This window comes from Lolium rigidum, chromosome 1 (assembly GCF_022539505.1).
Source record: "Lolium rigidum isolate FL_2022 chromosome 1, APGP_CSIRO_Lrig_0.1, whole genome shotgun sequence".
Lineage (NCBI taxonomy): Eukaryota > Viridiplantae > Streptophyta > Magnoliopsida > Poales > Poaceae > Lolium > Lolium rigidum.
The window spans coordinates 114899697-114923982 of NC_061508.1; the positions used below are offsets into that span (position 1 = coordinate 114899697).

At 46.9% G+C, this 24286-nt stretch overlaps 3 protein-coding genes across 3 annotated transcripts; all 3 read right to left on the minus strand.

Moving 5' to 3' along the window:
* Nucleotides 1-4227: 4227 nt before the first annotated feature.
* On the minus strand, nucleotides 4228-5079 carry LOC124680408 (probable calcium-binding protein CML16). The gene has a single exon (XM_047215478.1). It carries the CDS (start codon nucleotides 4914-4916, stop codon nucleotides 4344-4346), a length of 573 nt encoding a protein of 190 aa, XP_047071434.1. The 5' UTR covers nucleotides 4917-5079; the 3' UTR covers nucleotides 4228-4343.
* A 5829-nt stretch (nucleotides 5080-10908) lies between these two features.
* Nucleotides 10909-11940, minus strand: LOC124680419 (delta(7)-sterol-C5(6)-desaturase 1-like). Its single transcript, XM_047215486.1, has 2 exons — nucleotides 11573-11940; nucleotides 10909-11198 (listed from the first exon to the last, which is right to left on the minus strand). The coding sequence occupies exons 1-2, from the start codon at nucleotides 11937-11939 to the stop codon at nucleotides 10909-10911; spliced, it is 657 nt and encodes a 218-aa protein (XP_047071442.1). The 5' UTR covers nucleotide 11940.
* An 11087-nt stretch (nucleotides 11941-23027) lies between these two features.
* Nucleotides 23028-23871, minus strand: LOC124680431 (probable calcium-binding protein CML16). The gene has a single exon (XM_047215494.1). The coding sequence runs from the start codon at nucleotides 23710-23712 to the stop codon at nucleotides 23140-23142; it is 573 nt and encodes a 190-aa protein (XP_047071450.1). The 5' UTR covers nucleotides 23713-23871; the 3' UTR covers nucleotides 23028-23139.
* Nucleotides 23872-24286: the final 415 nt, after the last annotated feature.

Here is a 24286-nt window from a genome sequence, read left to right on the forward strand (position 1 = left end):
CCCCAAGAGGAAGGTGTGATGCGCACAGCGGCAAGTTTCCCTCAGTAAGAAACCAAGGTTTAATCGGACCAGCAGGAGTCAAGAAGCACGTTGAAGGTTGATGGCGGCGAGATGTAGTGCGGCGCAACACCAGGGATTCCGGCGCCAACGTGGAACCCGCACAACACAACCAAAGTACTTTGCCCCAACGAAACAAGTGAGGTTGTCAATCTCACCGGCTTGCTGTAACAAAGGATTAACCGTATTGTGTGGAAGATGATTGTTTGCAGAGAAAACATAGAAACAAGTATTGCAAGAGATTTGTATTTCAAGTAAAGAGAATTGGACCGGGGTCCACAGCTCACTAGAGGTGTCTCTCCCATAAGACGAACAAGCATGTTGGGTGAACAAATTACAGTTGGGCAATTGACAAATAAAGAGAGCATGACAATGCACATACATATCATGATGAGTATAGTGAGATTTAATTGGGGATTACGACAAAGTACATAGACCGCCATCCAACCGCATCTATGCCTAAAAAGTCCACCTTCAGAGTTATCATCCGAACCCCTCCAAAGCATTAAGTTGCAAGCAATAGACAATTGCATTAAGTATGGTGCGTAATGTAATCAACAACTACATCCTTAGACATAGCATCAATGTTTTATCCCTAGTGGCAACAAAGACAACACAACCTTAGAACTTTCTCGTCACCGTCCCGGTGTCAATGCGCATGAACCCACTATCGAGCATAAGTACTCCCTCTTGGAGTTACAAGCATCTACTTGGCCATAGCATCTACTAGTAACGGAGAGCATGCAAGATCATAAACAACACATAAGCATAACTTTGATAATCAACATAACAAGTATTCTCTATTCATCGGATCCCAACAAACGCAACATATAGAATTACAGTATAGATGATCTTGATCATGTTAGGCAGCTCACAAGATCCGACAATGATAGCACAATGGGGAGAAGACAACCATCTAGCTACTGCTATGGACCCATAGTCCAGGGGTAGACTACTCACACATCACACCGGAGGCGACCATGGCGGCGTAGAGTCCTCCGGGAGATGATTCCCCTCTCCGGCAGGGTGCCGGAGGCGATCTCCTGGATCCCCCGAGATGGGATCGGCGGCGACGGCGTCTCTGGAAGGTTTTCCATATCGTGGCTCTCGGTACTGGGGGTTTCGTCACGGAGGCTTTAAGTAGGCGGAAGGGCAAGTCAAGAGGCGGCACAGGGGGCCCACACGTCTAGAAACCTGGCAGACCCCTTCACAAAGGGACTATCACGAAATGTGGTAGAAAATGCATCGAGGGAGATGGGTATGAGACCCACAGTATGAGCTGCCCACGGTGGTAACCCACTCTATGTGATCGGAGATCCCGTGAATTAGAGCCGGGAGACAAGCTATTGGTTAGCTGGGAGGAGAGTATATATCCCTATAGCAATTTTACCACTCCGTTAGATGCAATACTCTCCTAATCTGCATGGCAGGTTGATAATTATCTTAATGTGTTCTAAGTGGCTTATTTTAGCAAAGATGTTGTCCTGCAGAACATCTTTTGAAGAACACACCTATATGAGTCTGATTGTTAAACGTCGCGATCTATGAGAGTTGGGTGCTCTCTAGTAAACTCATGAAAGGCCCTGGAGTATGACGTATAAGCTCCAAACCGCGAGGAAGTCTCGCGGCAGCCTAGTATCGGTCTAGGCTTTGTATGAAGCTAGTGCGCAGAAAACTTGTAGTTCAAGGCATAGTCCACTATCAAAGTTGCAATCTAGTGTAATATGAAGCTTTAAGTGGAAGTTCAACTTAACAGTCTCCACGACATACCGGTATATAAAACAATGTTCTGGAAACTTATTGTTGCGATGTGCCAATGAGAGTTTGTGGGGGATTGCTGGAATTTGGGCCATTTGGCCTTTGGCCCATGGCCCATTATAAAATTCTGAAACTCACATGGCCCACTCCAATAATCAGTGGCAGCACTAGTGGGAGCTAAAGTTTAGTCCCACATTGCTAGTTGGGAGAGAGTTGGAGTGCTATATAAGGTGGGCTGTTCTAGTCCTAGTAAGTGAGTGAGAAGAGAGAGAGCCCTCGCGCACTCCTCCTCCTCCGCCGCCCGCCTCGCCTCGACACGTCAAGACGCGCCGCGGGTTGCGGGAATCTCGCCGAGCCGAGCTTATCTTTTTGCTGTTTGGGAAATTAATTGTGTAATCAATTTCGAGTCATTAACGGACGCGTTACTTAGCCGTTTTGCCTTCCGGTTTTTCTGGATCGTGGCTGTGCCGACTCGGACGTGGGCTGCGTCCCACGACCTTCCCGAACCGCACTATATAAGCGCGGACTCCAACCCTAGTCTGGACTAGACGCACATGCGACTACCTGTTTCCAGTTCATTGCGCCGCCGCCTTCGTCTTCCTCATCCCGTCTGTCGGCGTGCATCTACTGCCGGGACAGTAGGCCTCCGGAACCCTGCCTCTCGTGAACCTGTACGGGTGAGGGACAATCAGGTTTTTGGGGAGCGCTCTGGCGCGACTACTGGCATCACGACGTCGTCTCTATTAGAGTTTCTTCTTCTAGTTTCTATTGTTGATGCGATCGGTTTGTCTTATTTAGATGTGATCTGTTCATCTACTTTACTAGTCTGCATGATTAGTTTACTTGTTATTTTCGTAGTCATGATTTATCAATTACCTGTACGGATTATTTCATATGGATATTTGCTTATATATTCAACAGGCCATGGCCCGGGGAATTGGGCGATGCACGGGCGGCCGAAGTTGATGGAGATCAGCCGCCACCACCCTCTTCACGTTGCACTTCTTCTCCCTCTCCGCCCGGCCGCGAGTTTCGTTCCGTCGCCGCTCCACATCCGCCGCCCACTCCGCGTTTGAGATGCCCGGCCGCCTCTATTTCGGCGCCCGCGGCTTCCTCGCCTTCGGCGCGCCATCGGCGGCGAGCTTCTTCGGCGGCATGGTGGTGGAAGAAGAGGAGGAGCATGCTGTGGATTGCGGAATTGTAGCGAGCATGCTGTGGGGTATTAATACCGGCGAGCACGCGCCGACCATGGCCATCATTCCCGATAGAGAGGTCGCCGTGCAGCGCGTTCTTCCGGTTGCCTGGAGCGGCGCATCGGCCAGGCGTCGCTTCCGGGAAGACCCACGCGTACGGCTGATTTTAAAAATATGCGATTTTCCCTCCCTCCTCGCCGGCAGATTCGTCTGGGGTCGAGAGAAGTTAGCCGCGTGAATCACCGGCCACGTGGACGTCAGTGTCGAGAATTTAGTGTGGTGGTGATTCCTGGTGGTGGTCGTGTGAGTGGCTATGGTGCCAGCTCGTGGATAGACAAATGAACACGGAGTGCGCACGATCGTCTACTCACAACAAAAGTTCCTGCAGCAATCTCGAAGAAAATTTGCGAATATAGTTAAATTTCCAAGCACTCAGCCACAGCAAACTAAAATGGAAGAGCGGTGCTATACATACGATAAATCCCATCCGATAAGCGTACGATACTACTACTTGGCAGCCTCACTCAACACTTCTCTGACTCTCCCTAGTGCCTAACTGACTGCCCAAAAAAAAAACAGAGCAGCAGAGATGCAACTGTAAGAGCAACTCCAGCCATCTCCCCGACGAGGTTCCTAGGACGATTTTTTTTCATCCGAATAGAAGAAAACGGTCCAGTCGCGTCCCCGGCTCCTCGTTTTTGTCCGGATTAGGCCTTTTATCCGTCCGGGAGCCCAGGCCATCCCCGGGTTCCCGAGGCCCGGCCGGGGACTCCGGACGAAACAAAAACGCGCGAAACGTCGAGCGGGCCCGCGTTGTCGGCGACACAACTGGTAGTTCCCTGCATTAATTTCGTTTTCCCTCCAAATGTGGAGCGGCGACGGAACAAAACTCGCTGCCGGGCGGAGAGGGAGAAGAAGTGCAACGTGAAGAGGGAATTGTAGCGAGCATCGCAATTTGTTATGGCTTGGAGGATTACTGGCGCTCCCGCAAGTCGATCTGGTAGCTGGGAAACAGAGAAACAACCGATTATTTTCTTAGTTAAAAAGCTACAACCGATTCTCGAGCTCAATCAGTGCATACGTTACAGATTGTACATTCATCCTTATTCCCATTTTGAAACTAGATTACAAATTACAACCAAACCGCACGGGGAATCGTCACGGTGCTTGCTAGGTTTGCACATGTTACCGAAGAACAGAGCTGGAGCCTGGAGCTGGCTCAGTGCATACACACATTGTACATTCATCCTTACTACCATCGACATAATACGCAAAATACACACTGGCATACACCTCCATTTGGCACCGTGATCATCGGCACAGGCGAGGAGCAGATCACTCCGTCTTGGGCTTGTCGTCCTTGACGCCGGCGGCAGGCAACGGTTGGGCTTGTGCGCCGGCGGCGTCAGGCGACATCATCTTCTTGAACTCCTGGAATCCGACGTAGCCCTCGCCGTCGACGCCGACGGAGGCGATCATCCGCTCGCACTCCTCGGTGCTGCAGCCCTCGCCGATCCGGCCCAGGACCTTGCTGAGCTCGGCGACGGAGATGCGGCCGTCCCCGTTGATGTCATAGACATCGAAGGCGTCGCGCAGCTCGGCGTCCAGGTCGCGGCCGCCGGGGGCGTGGAAGGCCGTGAACTCGCCGAGGTCCACGTAGCCGTTGCGGTCGGCGTCCAGCTCGTCCATCATCGCGCCCACCTCCCGGCCCCCCGCGGACTCGCTCGGCGGCGGCGAGATGGCGCCCGCCACCGCGGCCAGCTCGGACGGCGAGATCCGGCCGTCGCCGTCCGCGTCGAAGCGGGAGAAGAGCTTCTTGGTCTCCGCGTCGTCGTGCCCGGCCGCGGACAGCGCCGCCGGTGGCGCCTGCGGCTTCTGCATCTGCTTCTGGCCGTCGGTGGTCGACATGGATGGCTACTGATTCAGCTGCTGGTAGCGAATCTTTGAGCTGTCGAGTGGCTGTGGCGAGTGGTGGTGGAGGAATATGCACTTGGATGAGTGGGCTATGGGGTATTAATACCGGCGAGCGACGCGCTGCGGACAGCGCCGACAATCGGCATCATTGCGGACAAAGAAGTAAAGCCTCCGCCGTGCAGCGCGTCGAGCGGCGCGTCGGCCAGGCGTCGCTTCCCGGCAAGGGGCACGCGTACTGCTCGATCGGCCACCGAGGCGAGGGGCTCGTCATCGGCTGTTTCGTCGACCGTCAAGAGAAGTCAGCACTCAGCAGACACGTCGGTACCTGGGAATTGATTGATTTGTATAATACGGTGTGGTGCGTGGAAGGTGTCGTGAGTGGCTACCACTGCCAGGGGCAGCTGGGCGATAGACACTTGGCGACGTAGCACGACGATCTTTTTTAGCCTTTGGGAGTACTTTTTCCGGAGAAAAGTCGGTGTACCTATCACGACGCTATCCTCTCTCTGATTTATTACAGGAACAGAACCTGGTACTTAGCACTTCTGCTCCGGTGCTCCTTCCCTTGACAAAATTCGGGGTGCGTTAACCACAACAACGGTGGAGATCTTTTCATACCTGTTCATAAGTGGGGGCACGATCGTAATTTCAGTGTAGGTCTACCGTCCGTACAGCCCTGTATAGACCCGTATGGTCTGCATCGTGTTGTATCTCGTTTTTGTACATATCTACGGTCACGTGCGTGTGCCGAAATAAAAATGTCCTATAAAAATCTTGCTCACGGGATCTCATTATTTTTTCTTAGGCGACGTACATATATCTATTATAATACAGACGGGTATAAATAGACTAGATACTGGTTTTGGCAGACCCAACACAGAAAAAAAAACCCTAAGTATAACCCTCCAACTTATTTAGGGGGGAGCACCGGAGCAGCCCTCGGTACTTAGAGCGTTGGCCAACAGGCGCGCTATATAGCCCGCGCGCCATATTAACCATATTAACCGTCGATTTGCAACGTATGGAGGCGGAATCGCTTCTCCAGCACGCGCGGCAAACTGTCACGGCGCTGAAAAAATTTAGAGCGCGCGGCGTTTTGCACAATCCCGAGAAATGTGACGTGTCGGCTACAGCGCGCGACATCGCTCGGCGCACGCGCGAATACCCAACGGTTGGAAATCCCCCCCCACACACGCCCTCCATTTCCCACCGCGCCGCCGCCGCGAAAACCCGCCACCTCCGGTCAATTCCACCGACGGCCCCTCTGTTGCTCGCCGCCGCGCCGTAAATCCACCTCACCCGCGCCTCGTCCGGCAGTAGCGGTCGTTCCGCCGCGCTGTAGCGATCGGGCGCTGTCACCACTGACTGGGACAAGCCGGCGCTTCTCCCCTCCTCGCCCGCGCCTTCTCCTCTACATACCCCGCGCCGCGCGCCGTCGCCATGTCGTCGTCTTCGAGTTTGCTAGCGACATGGCGCACCCAAGATGCTCGCCGATTTGCTCGCAAGGTATGCGCCTCCGCCGTGCCGCCGGCCGCCATGATTTTGCTCGCCGATTAGCTACTATAGTTTGTTGTAATTATGCAATTTCATATGTATGTTTGTAGAGCGTATCATACGATTCATGGGATGACGAGTACGACCAAGAGGAAGGGGAGAACATATCGCTACTATTAGCATACCGCCCCGTTAAGAAGCCAAAAATTGGTGGATCGGTGTTCGGTAGACAGAAGTTGTGGAGAGAAAGAATTGAAGGGCATGAGAAGTTGATGCGGTCGTATTTCAATGAGAATTCGATATTTCCCGAAAGCTATTTTCAGCGGCGTTTTCGGATGAGCATCAACTTGTTCAAGCACATCGCAACGGAGGTGACCAAGTATGATCGGTTCTTTGAGCAAAGGAGAAATACCGCCGGAGAACTTGGTCATAGCACATATCAAAAGGTGACCACCGCCTTGCGTATGTTGGCATATGGTATACCGACGGATCTAGTTGATGATCATTTGGCCATGGGAGAGAGCACTTCTATCTTGTGTGTGAAGCGCTTTGTCTTTGCAATTGTGAATTCCTTTGTATATCATGACCTCTTGTGTCATCAACATAACATGATTATAGAGGATGATCGTGGTAAAGATGTGGATCATAGCCACTACGAGTTGATGGGGGTTTCCGTGCAAGTGAGGAGGTCCGCACATAGGATTGCCCGGTTCATTGCTTCGTACCATGTCATTCGCTCCAACGACACACATGATGAGCCCCAAAAGATCTCATGAAAGAATGATGGAATTGGCATGGACAACAATAGTTGCATACTTGTTGTATTTGTTTGAAAACTATGTGTTGTATTGTCTCAAAACTATGTTGTATTGTTGTATGTTGGTCCGTAAACTTGTTGTACTTGGTGTGAACAATTTCATGTACTTGTTGTATTTGTTGTGAACAATTTGTTGTATTTATATGGTACATTTTATTTGTGAATTTATATGGTTGTTTGATCTTCTTTGATGCATACTTGTGTGCGTTTGTTGTTTGCGCCGCGCTGCGCGCTGCAGAATGGAGCATCCGGCGAAGGAGCTTTTTTACTGTGCCAACGCGCGCTGCAAAAATGGAGCATCCGACGGGGCAAATTTCAGCGCAGCGCGCGCTATCCGTTTACAGCGTGGCGGAAGCGAGATTTAGCGCGCCAATTTTTAGTGCGCCTATTGGAGATGCTCTTAGAGCATCTTCACAGGGCGTACTGCAAATAGGCATCGGCTGGTGCCGCCCTATAGGGGTTATGGCACCTGCTGTGTAATTTGGAGAGAGCTTATGAACACCGGGCGATTCCAACTGCAACTAAAACAATCTAAAATTTGAAATCCAGCGAATTTCATTAGGATTTGTACAAAGTTTAACAAATTTAAACTATAGAACATAAAATCCTAATTTAATGACGGCGGTCGAACAAGCTGAAATCTAGGTTGTTGGTGTTGTCACTGTCGTTGCCTTCAGAGGAAGAGCCAAATTCAAAGTTGTTACTGCCTTCGGTGTCCTCCGTTTTTACCGTCCTCGCCGGTGCCGATGCAGGGACGTCCAGGTTGACGACATTGTTGTTGTCGAACGCCGACCACCACACCGCCTGCCGTTGCATCGCCGCCGACATGTCTTTGTTAATCGACCGGTGCATCACCAGATGTTGCCCTGGCGCATCCTCAAGGTCGTTGGCGATGCGGTTCGCCGCCTACATCTCCAGCTCCAACTCCCACCACTTATTCTCCGGCTGCGGCAACGGGAGAACTGGTATGAGTGGTGTAGGGCGTATAATGATGTCCATTATACAATACAAATAAATTAACTATATGAAAATGTTAGCTCGCCATGTCCCAGCCTTCTAAGGCAAGGTGTGTGTGTATGGGTTAGTGTAGCGCATTTTTGGACAATCACATCAAATACTGGAGGGATTGGCGAGCTAACTGCTGAAACGTCGACCCCTATGTAGAGACATATGGACATGCCAAAGCTATGATAAATCCTCGAGTCGAGTATATCTCGTGATCAAGTTAGTAAAATTTTCAATCATAAATTATATCAAGTTTCAACTCGTGTGGCATATCTCTTTAGCCAGTTCCTTCTACACATTTTTCTTCTTTAGAGCGAGTCATCATTTCTCTATCTCCCCATCGCTTTGTACCAAACTAGGCCGGACTTGCCACTGGGTATAAGTGGGTCGTGGCCCGTTGATGGTTGGTCTCCTAGCCCAGCCCAATATCGTTCCACCCACAAAAAGGCCCAGTGTTGTTCTCCACTGCTATCCACGCCAACGCAGCAGAGCGCCGCCTTGCACGCCGGCCGCCGCAACCATCCCACCGCGCACTCTTGCTGCCGTCCCTCGATGCCACAAGCTGCCATGCAATGAACGTAGTATAAGAATATTGCACTAGCTAATTTAACCAAAAAGTTTAAACTAAGACTCTAAAAAAGAGTGTCGGTCATTACACTCTAACACTCCCTCTCACGTCTAGGTTCTTTTTTTGAGTCTTGATGTGCACGGCGAGGGTAGGCCGCAACATTTTTTTATTGCGTTTCTTGGATTTTAAACCTTGAAATTTTAGTTATAAGTTATATACACCTAACTAATTAACCCATCAGTCTGAACTGGGAACTCAGAGTGAGGGTCAGTCATTATAATTTTAGTTATAAGTTGTATACACCTAACTAATTTTAGTTATTGAGCGAGGCAGTAGATCCAATTCTTTTTCCTCCCGTCTCTCCTCTCTCAGCTGCCCCTCAACCCTAGCCGCCTCCAATTTATCCTCCTCCATAGATTGGTTCCCCCTCCTCCGAGTCGGCTTCGCCGGTGTCGGGAGGAGTGGGGAACCCGATCTATGCGTGAAGTTTCGAATAAAAGTATTGTTTTCATAGATTATGTTAGGATGTTGATAGCCTCCTTCTTGTTGGTTTCCCCTCAATGGAGATGGCATCGTCTGCAATAAGTGATCTTCGGCCTTTCGTTCGGCGACGAGATCTTCTTCCCGGCGTCAATGGTGGTGTTGAACAGTCACAATTTTTTAGGTATGGGTCTTCGGATTTTTCTTCGTCAGATCGATTTTGGATCTTTTGTCGTTGTTGCCGCGAGGAGGATTATCCTCGCAGTTTTTGTCCCGGCTGCTACGTCCTCGGCAATGGTGATTCGTACTCTCGGCTCTCCATCAACGACGACAAAGCTAGTCTGTTATTATTCCCTGATATACTGGTGTTGGTACTCTTGCCGATGTTGTATGACTGCTTTAATGGTTGCGTGCGTGCACGTAACCTTGGCATTGCGGCTCAAAAAACTATGGGAGAACTTTCGTCGGTATCTACAGGTCTATGGTTCACTATCTATCTTTGGCTGCCTTCAGAAGAGTACAAGATTGTGTTCTGGAAGAAAAAAGAAATTGAAGACCTCGAAGATTTGTTACTATCTTTTAGACTTTATTTTGTTATCGTTGGAGTCAGTTCATGTATCTCTACCATGTACTATTTATTGCTATGAATATATGTGGTATTGATTGTCAATAAAAAAACTAATTTTAGTTATTGAGTCTATGCTCTTTCTTGGAGTATTGACGTGCGCAGCAGGGGCATGCCACAATTTTGTTTTCTAGTGCGTTCTTGAGTATTGAACCTTGAACCTTTCGCTATAAATTGTATACACCTATCTAATTCACCCATCAGTCCGAATTGAGATAAATGGTTGATATTTAACACCTCCTGTCACATCTAGTCTGGTGTTCATTTTTTTTAGATCTCGCACAGGCCTTGGACGTGAATTGCTGGATTTTTTATGGAGGCCACTGCGTTGGCTAGAATTTGAATCCAGGACTTGTAGGTCTGATATCATGTGTAATTGCATGCTCTAGCCAGGATCTATCTGATGTAGAGGGTCGGTCATTACACTCTAGCATGGAGATTGTGACCGGTGGTTGTTATTGCCACCATTGAGGGGAACACACCTAACAAAACCTCTATACCTGCCTTGATGGACGTTGACACAAATCTTGTCGATATTATGGTTATGCCACCGCTAAACTTTAAATGTGATCCTGGGCGTCTATGGTGCGATCTAGCAGACACAAAAAATCCAAACCCTAGAGAAGTAAACCTTATAGAGACCCAATAAAGTTCTCAGTTGAGGAAAATTACGGTGAACTCAGGTGGAGAAACAACATTAAATTTTTATTCTAGGAAAAACCTTTTATCTTAAAAACATTAAACATTGCATATAACTTCACACCATGCTGCAAAAAATGATACATACACCATTGATGCAAGTTTCATACGTATCTGTTTGTTTAGTGCATGCATCTCGTGTGAACAATGCTAACTATGTACCATGTTATCACCAACTAGTAAATTAAAATAGCATATGAGACAACAAGCAACTTTTAGAAGAGTAAACATAAAAGGTAAAACTCTACTAGAGTTCACAACACTATCAGGATGAAAAGAATCCAGATGGTTGAACAGTTCAAGCCTCCTTAAAGATATCTTCTGGATTTTGAAGTGTGCCAAACAGTGAGTCCATCCAGATAGTGTAGTGGCCATAGTTGTGCCGGTAAGTGGTATGGTGAATAGTGTGATATCCAGCGCCCATCACCGGCCAAACCTTGCCATGAATGCAATCATGGATATTAGCTGTCCACATAGCCTCCATGAACAAGAGGGCAACGTTAGTCCTGAAGTGCGTTGGGAAAAGGAAGGGAGCAACCACATGCGGCATGGCTAGTAAAATCCCATCCAGCGGATGGGATGCTAGTCCTGCAAGGAACAAAGGGTATAAGATGAATCTGTATGTAGTGGTGATGATAAGACAATTGCCGTCATCAAAGGAGCATTACATCCTAACTGTATTTTCTAATGGCACGCCCTTTGACACTTAGAACATCAAAGAAAGAATCATAGTGTTAGTGAGATTTAAAATAATAAGTACGATACAAATAAACATATATAATCAAGTATAATGTTATACATCTATGACAAGAACAATTCTCAACAATCAAAAAAATTTAGAACTCCACTTCAATTAGAAGTATATAAACACCAACATCACCTGGGCATTGCTATCTAGCACGATAAACAAATCAATGATGCAATTAAAATTTACAAGACTCAACGGGTTAGGAAAAGCTTACCCGCAAATGGTGATAAGGTATTTTCCTTGTTGTAAACGTGGTGGACTGCATGGAGGTGCTTGTATAATGGCTTTATGTGATGCAACTCCCTGTGCACCCAGTACATTCCGCACTCCACAAAGATGAGATATAAAGCCAGATAGGCAAGATACATTGGCCAACCAACATCGGTGATATGAAAGAAACAATGTGTCCATCCACTCTCGATCATGTACTCATATACAGTTGGAAGAACGGTGTAGAAAGGCATGGACACTGATGCAACAAGTATTTGCTTCTTCATAGCTTCCACCGCAGGGATAGAATCTGCATCAAATTCCTTAAGGGTTTCAGGACCACGTTCTGTAAAGTCTTTACAATAATTCATAGGTAATCAAAGTTCTACAAATAACCTTAACAATACATCAATTAGTCATCTAAGTAGGTTATACCTTATACATACCATGCAGCATTGCAAGCATTTTCAGCAAGTGGCTAAATGATATGGCTCATAGGTTTAAAATATTTATTAGGTGAGAGCGCTTGCCGTTATTTGGTCACTCTACCTATCTAGAAATGATAAGGTTTTTAATGATAAAAATTCTGCTCTCATGCAGGTTATCGACCGGTGCACACCTTTGGTTCGTTCATGATCGTTTCTACATCATGTGGAGAATCCAGACCTGTTTATGCAGGTGTTTACACGGTTAGAGAACACGCGAGGGATATTTTTTTATCTAAAATGGATGGCGGCGTAATCTGTGGATTGGACCTAGATCACCGTAGGCCCCTATGCAATTCACTAGTGGATTACTTGTTGTACTTTTGGGCGATCGGTCCTGGACAGCTATGTTCATCCTAGTTATGGAAAGATCGGGTGTAATCTTAAACCTTTTAAGCAATAAAACTTCTTTATTTTAAAAAGAAAGCGGATTTGAAGATCGGAAAAGGAGCACAATAGTTGTGCTCGTGATGAATGTTGTAATCAGGTAAAAACCTCCACATGGTGCTCAATTAGACTTAAAAGTATACAAATTGACTATACGGACATAGTTCATCTTGAAAAATACTTTCACAATCATAATAACCTTGTGTTCATAGAATGAATAGTATCATGAAACAAAATGGAAAAATTCCAAGGAAGAAAGAAATCCAGCTAAAAAGCTTCTATTTTTGTGTAGAATGAAATACAAACTATTTGGCCTTACGATTTGGCAAAAACATAGAATACATCTTTACTATTAAATGGGAGTTGGTCGTTTGACGCTCAACGCGTTTGATGGTCGTCATTAAAAACATCCTGACCGTTAAATCTAATCTTCCCATCACGCTACGTCCGATCAAATGAGAGCAAATATTTTCCATCCTCAACATAATTATGGTATCTCAGGCAATCTTTACTATTAAATGGGAGTTGGTCGTTTGACGCTCAACGCGTTTGATGGTCGTCATTAAAAACATCCTGACCGTTAAATCTAATCTTCCCATCACGCTACGTCCGATCAAATGAGAGCAAATATTTTCCATCCTCAACATAATTATGGTATCTCAGGCAACTTAGGCGTCCTACCTTAGGAAGATTGATATTTCCTATTACAGGAGCGCGTTCTAGGAAATCACAATAATTAGCAAGATATGCTCCGGAAGAGGAAAGGTCCCCGAGCATGCTAACAAATCAGATCTTAGTTGCTAAAATTGAGAAATCAGATCTTAGTTGCTAAAATTATCCGTGCTTGCGGATCTCCATCTCCATGATATCGGGGCTTGTATCTTTACTATTAAATGGGAGTTGGTCGTTTGACGCTCAACGCGTTTGATGGTCGTCATTAAAAACATCCCGACCGTTAAATCTAATCTTCCCATCACGCTACGTCCGATCAAATGAGAGCAATTATTTTCCATCCTCAACATAATTATGGTATCTCAGGCAACTTAGGCGTCCTACCTTAGGAAGATTGATATTTCCTATTACAGGAGCGCGTTCTAGGAAATCACAATAATTAGCAAGATATGCTCCGGAAGAGGAAAGGTCCCCGAGCATGCTAACAAATCAGATCTTAGTTGCTAAAATTGACAAATCAGATCTTAGTTGCTAAAATTATCCGTGCTTGCGGATCTCCATCTCCATGATATCGGGGCTTGTACCTGATAATTTTTGGTTCATATACTAGGTCGCAGAAAACCCTCCACGTTTGAGTTTCCCAAGCACTACGCTCTAGCCCTCCCTAAATGTCTCTCCCTAAACTGATTGTTCCACCAACCCAATTCCCAGATCGCGAGGATGATGGATCGGGAGCATGGCCCTCTAGCTTTCATCCGTCATGACCACCACGGAATCCCCACACACATCACGGCCCCCACGAGCGCTCGCGCTCCACCGCAAGAGAGCAGACTCCGCTCCCCTTGGATTCGTTCTCGCAGCGCCGATTTAGAAAAGAACTCCGGCGGCAAGTGGCGGAGCAACGCGGGCAACAAAGACAACTAGATCGAGCACCGCAACAAGTACCGCAAGAGGTGATGTCGACGGATGCCGTCGTGCACAGCTGCGTGCAGGGTCAGTGTAATCATCAAGGTCTAAGTATCTCCAAAAACTAAGAGGAGGCGCAAGAACAAGATAAAAAATAGTGAGTTTTCTTGTTTCCTGCCTTTCTTCGAGTAAATTTCGTCCTCTGAAATTTATTTTCTTTGCACGTCTCTGAACAAAAAGATGAATAATCCATCTCAAGATTACATACTCCAGCCCGATATAATTACACATGCAAGTATGCAACGCACTGGTTCCAACATTATTTTGACAGGGTATTAGAGAAAAATTAAATTGGGGGAGTAAAAAAAATATTTGGTTTCTAACCATGTATTCAACTGACGGTGCAGGAACTACGACGAAGAACACGAACAGTTTACCTACCATCCATAAGACTCAACTATTGATGCAGGAACCATCATGCCACATATTCATCTAGGGAAAAAATAGATGCTGGATTCTATTGTGGTAAGCTTTGTTTTGGTTCTCCTATCAGTTATATTTTTTATGCACAACCTACAAAATTTTCTTGGATGCAACTATCTATTCCTTATTGTCCCAGTTCTCACCATGACCAAATCGACTTTTCTTTTTTGCCAGCCTTATGAGTTTATAAGGGAAGAGCATTTTGTTTTGCTTCGCTGATATTAAGTTACCGCAGTAATGCTTATCGCTTGAACACTACCTTGATAGTTCTATCCACGGAATTCACAGTACCTTGGTGGTAACAACAACAACTTCATCCATCGAGTTCTAATTAATTGGTTTATATCAGCCAAATTGTTCAGCTGAATTTCGCTTTTCTCATACTAATGCTCTATCCAAGGAGATTTTTAAGCGATACAAAATTAAGTATTACTTGCTGGACTTGATGGGAAGTGGACACAAAAATACTAATGCTCTATCCAAGGAGAATTATTTCCCTTAATAAGCTCGGTGCACACTTCCCATCTAAGGTTAGGTATTATTTGCAGTATTACTTGCTGGACCACACACTTTGTTTCATCTATTATCCATGTTCCCCAGCGATGTCGATAACACCGACGCGTTCTTCGCTAACCTCAGGGAACAACGCAGGTCCGACAGGCGCCACCGTCGGGCCGTCGCCGTGTTCGAGCTCGACAACCCGAATACAATTTGGGCCGACAACGACCCTCGGTGGGACGACATTTTAACCGAGACAACCTCGCGCCTAGCTGGTGGCGTCAGAGTACATGGTGGCCCGCCTCGTTGGTGGCAACAGAGTACGGCGGCGGCCTCACTCGCCGTTGGCGGCAGAGTGCAGCGGCGGCCTCCCTCGTCGGCGTGCGGAGTACGGGATGGAGATGGGGATAGATACGGTTGTTTTTCTGTGGTTTGACTTTTTTAACTGTGGGCTCTAGTCCTCCTCAGCAAATTGGGCCTGTCAACTGAGCCCACAGGTCAGAAACGCTGATAATTTGTTATCAATTCAGGATTAGTGCTATTTAAGAAAATATCGGCAAAATGTGGTGGGTTTTCGAAACACAAACAAAGTGGTACTGTACTAAAATGAAGATTTAGTTGCGAATACGGTGGTTATGCTAACAACTCCTGGGAAAAAGAGCAACAACCGATTCTTTTTTTAGATAAAAAGCTACAACCGATTCTCGAGCTCGATCAGTTCATACGTTACAGATTGTACATTCATCCTTATTCCCATTTTGAAACCAGATTACAAATTACAACCAAACCGCACGGGGAATCGTCACGGTGCTTGCTAGATTTGCACACGTTACCGAAGAACAGAGCCGGAGCTTTTTTCCAACCGGGCTTCTCACCCCTTTCCATTTTCATCATAAAAACGGAAATACATTGTTCGACACACACCAAACACACCAGGGAAGGGGGAGGAGGAAGAGAAGCGAGCTGGAGCACTAACAGGAAACCCATCGTGATATCCTTGCAAAGCAAAGATAACACCATGGGACAAAAACCTGTTACCACTTTAGCCTACATCCTAACTAAGTTTGATCAAAGAACCCTTACAACCATAAAACCACTCGACCAAATGACAACTAGTTCCAGGAGACAAAACCAACATCAAAAGCTGCCAGGAGGAGAACAGAATAGCTTCCAAGGATCTTGTGCATCATATCCGACAGCAAGTCACTTCATGAGGATCCAAAACATTCATCAGGTAGAACAGCGCAACATCCAGACTCACCCAGGTCACTGACCATTACCGCGTCACGGTCGAGCCGGTCCGGTCTTGATCTTCTTGGCGAATTCCGCCGTCATCCTCATCAACTTCTCCGATCCCTGGACCATCTGTTCCTTGATCTCTTCAGGTTGTAAACCTGCCCAATATATCAAAAACGAACAAACAATGAAAATAGCTTCCATAGGTGATTTCATCACATGCCCATCAAAAGTAACTCTATTTCGAACATTCCAAATGGACCAGCACACCGCAGCAATGCCCACCATATAAATCTGCTCACCACCAGGGAGAAAAGCATAGAACCAATTAATAGCTTGCCATAAGGAACTCGGGCATTGTCTTGCACCAATAATTTTACCCAAAGTTGCCCAGGTAACTCGGGCCACCGAGCATGTAAAGAAAAGGTGCTCAATTGTTTCCAACTGGTTACAAAAAGAGCAAACAGGATTCCCAGGCCACTTTCGTCTTCGCATATTGTCACGCGTAGGGATAGCATTTCGAAAAACTTGCCACATGAAAATCTGAATTTTCAAAGGAATTTTTGCATTCCAAATCAGCCTATTATCAGAACCAAACAGATTTCTCTCAAGGTAATCATAAACCGATTTAGTTGAAAATCTCTTATTATTAGTAAATCCCCAAGTGATCACATCATCCGTATCCTCTAGGTTAATGCAATTAACTTTTGCATTAATGATTCCCCATTGAGTAGCTAGGTCACCATGCAAACGCCTACGAAACCTCATATCACCATTTTTTTCAACAAACTCTTTAATAGTGCAACCTTTCATCTGACAAATGTCATAAAGATCAGGATATGTTTCGCATAAAGGAAATTCACTATCCCAAGGATCCTCCCAAAATCTTACCACACCTCCATTTTTTAAGGAAAGTTTCCTCCCAGCCATATATGTTTCTTTCACTTGCATTAAGGATTTCCAACAAGGAGAATCTGAAAACCTAGGAAGCACATTAGCAATAGTTTTATTTCTCAAATATCTCGCTTTAACAATTCTCTGCCACAAACCATCCTGTGTATCCAATTTCCACCACCACTTAGTTAACAAGCTAATATTTTGTCTTCTTAAATTTTTAATGCCTAGGCCCCCTTTCTTCTTCGATCTACACACTTTGTCCCAACTAACCATGTAGTAACTTTTTTATCTTTCTTTTTTTGCCAAAAGAAACGTTTCCTATGTTTGTCAGCTTTTTCCAAAAAGGTCTTGTTCAACAGAAACATGGACATGGGATAGTACAGAGTGGAAGACAAGCAAGCATCAATAAGCACTTTCTTAGCGCCTGAGGAAGCATTATTACCAATCCAAGCATCAAGTTTCCTAACAAGCTTATCATCGACATAGTCCCAGTCCGAAGTTTTCAAGGCTACCGAAGATATGGGCACCCCTGCATATTTCATAGGAAGAGTACCCACTTGACATCCAAACATATCGAATATAAGCCAGCAATCTCATTATCCCCTCCGATGATAAAGATTTCACTTTTCAAGAAGTTAATCTTAAGCCCCGACATTAACTCAAAGGAGTAAAGCAACAACTTCAGATTTATCGCTTTATCAGGATCATGCTGAATACATAACACCGTATCATCGGCATATTGCAAAACCGCCACTCCCTTAGGGATCAAATCATCGGCTAAGCCAACAAGCATATCATTCTCTTGTGCACGCAGCACCATCTTAGTCAGGGCTTCAGCAACCAGGTTAACACGAGTTGGCGACCAAGGATCACCTTGACGCACCCCTTTAGCACTCTGGAAATAAGAGCCTATTTCATTGTTTAATTTTACACTAACCGTCCCCTCAAACAGGCTTTTTTTAACCCAAGAACACCAGAGTTCATTGAACCCACGAATTCTATGACATTCCAACAAGAAGTTCCAATTAACCTTGTCGTACGCTTTTTCAAAATCCAACTTTAAAACAATCCCACATTGCTTCTTGACATGAGTGTAATTAAGAATCTCGTGTAAAGAGAGAACACCATCCATAATATTCCTCCCTTTAATAAAAGCGTTTTGTTGAATACTAAACAATTTCCCGGAGTAGGGTTCCAAACGTAGAGTAAGGGTTTTGGTAATCAACTTGTAGATACATCTAAGTAAACATATAGGACGATACTGAGTTATACGATCAGCCCCCACCATCTTCGGGAGTAAGGTAATTATCCCGTAATTAAGCCGCTTAACATCTAGGGTGCCGTTATAAAAACACTCAAAGAGATACATAATCTCAGGTTTCACCAAATGCCAACAATGTTGGAAGAATTCAATAGGAATATTATCTGGGCCCGGTGCTTTATTAACGTCCATGGAAAAAAGGGCAGACTCAATTTCCTCTACAGTAAAGGGTCGAGTCAAATCAAGGTTATCATTTTCATTAAGGTTTTCATCACTCGACCACAAGGACTCATCAAGATGTAACAAGTTACCAGGAGCCGGTCCAAACAAGGACTTATAATAGTCAGTAGCATGTTTCAAAAGATTTTTAGTCCCCTCAATATCAACATTTCCATCTTTTAAAACATGAATCAAATTTTTTCTTCTCCGACCATTTGCGACTCTATGAAAATACGCGGTGTTTTGATCACCTTCAAGCAACCATCTCTCATGAGATCTCTGTAACCAAAAAGCTCTTCATCTGCATAAATCTTTTGCAACTCGATAAGCACCTCCGTTTTTCTAATAAAATCCTCAGAGGAGAGCGCATCATATTCTTCCTTACTTTCTAAAAAGGCTAGCTCTTCCTTAAGCTCCTTCTTCCTTTTTCTTATATGACCAAAAAGATTCGAGCCCCACCCTTTAAAATGCTTTTTAAACCTTTTCAACTTAATATTCATGATATCAATGGGATCCATAGTATTAACCAGCAACTTCCATATTTTCTCAACTCCGAGGAAGAAAATCCTTATTTTTAAGCCAGGATATATCAAAACGAAATTCCCGATTTTTTTTTAATGATCCATCAATTTGCCCAGACATTAGCAAAAGAGGACAGTGGTCTGAAAGCTCCGATACCAGTTTCCTCACTTGAACCAGAGGAAAAATGTCCTCCCAATCAGAAGACATCAGGACACGATCAAGTTTCTCTAAAGTAGGCTCCCTCTGTTTATTGGACCAAGTATATGCGCCTCCCGACATATGTATCTCCCTTAAACCAAGAGTATGGATAATCGAATTAAAGATGTCAGAAAAGTGAGGCAGGGTACTTTTTTTATTCTTCTCCCCAGAGTGTCGCAAAATATTAAAGTCTCCTCCTATGATAAACGGACAATCAACACCATGTCCAAAGGATGCAAGCTCTGCTAAGAACTCAGTCTTCCTATCCAAATGAGCAGGACCATAAACAGTTAAAAGGGACCATTTGCATTTTTTCACATTATCCCATAAATCCATTCTCAAAGTAAACTGCCCAAGCTTGTAACCTAACACACCAAAAGAATCTTGTTTCGCACCACATAGGATACCCCCGCATTTTCCTATAGAAGGAATCCATTTCCAAAAAAGCTCCCTCCAGGATCAATTTTCCTAAAGAAATTGGCAGTGTATTGTTTCTTCATAGTCTCTTGCAAGCAAACAAAATCTAGTCCATGATCTCTAATCAAATCAATGATGCAAACCGACATACCCTTTTTCCCCACACTTCTACAATTCCAAATGACACCTTTCATTTAAACTTACTAGGAATTGTCTTTGTCCTGACCACTCTGCCAGGAATATGGGCAGAGGTGTCATTATTTTTCTTCTGACTTCTAGTGACCGGTCTATTAACTACCATATTTTTCTTATGAGTACTCTTTTTGCTTTTCCTCGATTCAACCAGGGTAAAATCATTCTCAAATTCATCATCAGATGCCCACTCCATAGATAAAGGGACCTTACCACCAATCACATTTTCAATCAGCAAGGGGTTCTCATTTTTATTATTCTTATCAGCCATGTTATTCCTAGCCTTTTCCATTTCTCTAAGCAAGTTAACAGAGGCAAAATCATCAATAGAAACATTAACACCCATCCTAGCAGTTCTAGAGATAATCTCATTATCAGACAAGACGGAAAAGGAATTGTGACATTTAATATTGGAGGAATCACCTGATAAGTTCCTTTTCTTGCAGATATTCGCTGCCCGATCTGCAACTTTCATATTCACCTTGTCCAGATTTCTCTTACTGAATCTCTCTATAACCTCCTCCATGCTAGGATGCTCCACCCCTTGATCACACTCAGTGCCCACCATAAGCGAAGTCTCCACTTTACCAGAAGATGAATCATCCGGGGATTGGACAAAATAAGCCGCTTCATCACCAGCAGGAGACCCAGAACTGTCTTCCATTTCCACCACACAAGGAAGACTTGGCCAGATTTTGTGACTCAGGGATTGATCGAGGAGGTTATCAGGTGAAGCCTGCTCTTTGATCGAGCAAAGGAGTACCAGTGTGCGACCACGGATGCATAGGTTCCAGCAATTTTTGTTCCCGCATGAACCACCATAGCTTCGATTCAACCGCCATTGGCTAGGAACCTTGCCCAAGGTAGGAGTAGTAGTCACATTCTCAACCATAGGATGCTCACTCGTAAATCTCTCCTTTTCTATCCCAGAATGTCCAACAACTATATCCCCATTTATCGATTTTATAGGGGAACCAGGAGGACTTCTATGAACAGCATTTGATCCCACCTCCCCAGGATTCTCACCAACCAAGTTACCAATGAGTTCAGAACTGCCCAATTCTGCCATGTCGCTCTTTCCATCAGATGTACCCTCCTCTTCATTTTTGTCTCTAATTATCTTGTCAATAAGTAACTCGTTATCCTCTTCACTGTCATCCTCCGACTCATGTTCGGATACTGTTTCAAGCCCCGGAGCATAAGATTTACCATAAGAATTAGCAGCAGATTGTTGTTGCTCTTCAGTTTGCCCTTCAGACGAAACATAAGTGGACACACTGTCATTCCTAGCTCTTTTCGGGGAAGGAGCACCCGAGTTTGAATCAGTATGCACCATGATTGTCTTATTCGACTGCTTCCCCACCACAATCTGTTCCACCTCATAATAGAACATGTAGAAGTTATCTCCCAAGCATCCCTCAGCCTTCTCCGGAATGAGTTCAACATCCCTACAGCCAATGAGGATTTTAACATATTCCGGGCGATGAATCGTTGATTTGTCAATATCCAGAGTCACACCCACCAAGGATCCAGCATATGCCGCATGTGCTTCGTTTCTTTTCTCAGAGGGAATATTGCGAACCCGCACCCATGCTTTTTGAAGCTTAGAACTAGCCCCCACATCATCAGTCCATGGAGTAAGTTTCAACACAGCATTCTTGGTAGTCATTTTCAGCTCATTTCCCCACAAACAAGCCCTTTCCACCTCTCTAGGATTCGGGAAACGCATAGAAAATTGAGAAGGGTTCAAGGTTCTAGCAAGTACAACGCCAATTCCGACCAAAGAAATTTCCCCATTGAATTCTTTCTCAATATCACGAGCAACCACATTCCCTCAACCACCGTAAGGATAACCGTACTAGCTTTTTCTTTCACTTGCCGAGGAGTATCGCTATCGTGGAAATAGAAGAAACCACGACCAGGAGATTGGAAGCCACACATAGCAAGCAACACATTGCCAGGGAAGGAGCACTCGACATGATCTGAGATATATGGCCTAATCTTCCACAACGAGCACACCTTATCGTAGGACAATGAGCAGCAAGATGTCCGTTCATGTTGCAATTGACACAGGGATCCGAATCTCCTCTCCCATCATTTCTCACATTCCGAGGAGGTGGTAGATTCTGAGGCCGATTACCTTGTATAGCGACGTTGGGGTTGGTAGCCTGGGCTTGTGCTGCGGCCTCCCATCGATCAGCCTGTGCTCGCTGACCACCACCACCGCCCGTGGGGGAAGTTGGTCCCGCGCCATCCCGAGCGTCGCGCTGCCAGACGTTGTTGCGTCCCCGACCGGCGCCGCCAGCACCAGCCCTTCCGCCCGCCGGTACCCCACGTCCGCCGCCACGCACCCCCATCCTAGCGCCGCCACGATCTCCCATAGGCTCCGCCCGAGATTGAGTCGATCCGCGCGGAGGAGAGTTGACGACCTGAGCAAAGGATCTCAGATCGCCGGCGACCTTCCCCGGCCACCACCCGAAGGATACCTTAGATGGTGGAAGAGAAACCCTAGGTTTCTCCCAGAAATGGCGAAACAAATGCCCCAAATCAGGCCGAGCCTGTAGATATCCCTCCCCAGATGCTGTGGATATTCCGTCTCCAACCGCCGTCGGTGGAGCAGCCGCTGCCGTCGATGGATTTGACGGTCCCGTAGCGACGCCGTCAGGGTATTTTCCCAAAATTCCAAACTCCGGTGGGCCAAAGGGCACTGTGTGGCTCCCCACCTTGAAATCCATGGCGGGCAAAGGTCCACGTCGCCCAATCTCCTGCTCCGTGCCCGCACCATGCTGAAACAGAGATTCAGGTGGAAGCGGCCGCGCCGGAATCCGGACGACGTGTCGAGGCAGCGACACCGCCCCTCCCAGCTCGATCACCTCTCCAACCTGGAGCTCGCGCGAGTCGATGATGCGCTCGGTCTCGCTGAGCAGAGAGATGCGCTTGGCCTGGTGCTGCACCACTAGAACTCCGTCGAGAAAAGGGAAATTCCGGCGATCACCGGCGCCAGGAAGAGTAGCGTACGTAACCCGCCAACTAGAGACACGGGACGAGGACGCCATCGCCTCCAACAGAGCCGGAGCTGACTCAGTGCATACACACATTGTACATTCATCCTTACTGCCATCGACAAAATACGCAAAGATACACACTGTCATACACCACCATTTGCGACCGTGATCATCGGCACAGGCGAGGAATGGATCACTCCGTCTTCGGCTTGTCGTCGGTGACGCCGGCGGGAGGCTGTGGCTGGGCCTGCACGCCGGCGGAGTCAGGGGACATCATCTTCTTGAACTGCTGGAAGCCAACGTAGCCCTCGCCATCGACGCCGACGGAAGCGATCATCCGCTCGCACTCCTCGGTGCTGCAGCCCTCGCCGATCCGGCCCAGGACCTTGCTGAGCTCGGCGACGGAGATGCGGCCGTCGCCGTTGATGTCGTAGACGTCGAAGGCGTCGCGCAGCTCGGCGTCCAGGTCGCGGCCGCCGGGGGCGTGGAAGGCCGTGAACTCCCCGAGGTCCACGTAGCCGTTGCGGTCGGCGTCGAGCTCGTCCATCATCGCGCCCACCTCCCGGCCCCTCGCGGACTCGCTCGGCGGCGGCGAGATGGCGCCCGCCACCGCGGCCAGCTCGGACGGTGAGATCCGGCCGTCGCCGTCCGCGTCGAAGCGGGAGAAGAGCTTTTTGGTCTCCGCGTCGTCGTGCCCGGCCGCGGACAGCGCCGCCGGTGGCGCCTGCGGCTTCTGCATCTGCTTCTGGCCGTCGGTGGTCGACATGGACGGCTACTAAGCTGCTGGTAGCGAATCTTTGAGCTGTCGAGTGGCTGTGGCGAGTGGTGGTGGAGGAATATGCACTTGGATGAGTGGGCTATGGGGTATTAATACCGGCGAGCGACGCGCTGCGGACAGCGCCGACAATCGGCATCATTGCGGACAAAGAAGTAAAGCCTCCGCCGTGCAGCGCGTCGAGCGGCGCGTCGGCCAGGCGTCGCTTCCCGGCAAGGGGCACGCGTACTGCTCGATCGGCCACCGAGGCGAGGGGCTCGTCATCGGCTGTTTCGTCGACCGTCAAGAGAAGTCAGCACTCAGCAGACACGTCGGTACCTGGGAATTGATTGATTTGTATAATACGGTGTGGTGCGTGGAAGGTGTCGTGAGTGGCTACCACTGCCAGGGGCAGCTGGGCGATAGACACTTGTCGACGTAGCTATCACGACGCTATCCTCTCTCTGATTTAGTACAGGAACAGAACCTGGTACTTAGAGCATCCCCACTCGTTGGCGCTCCCCACGTCCAAATCCGGTGAAATTTTCGTCCGGATTGGAGGAAGATTTGGCGTGGGGAGGAGTAG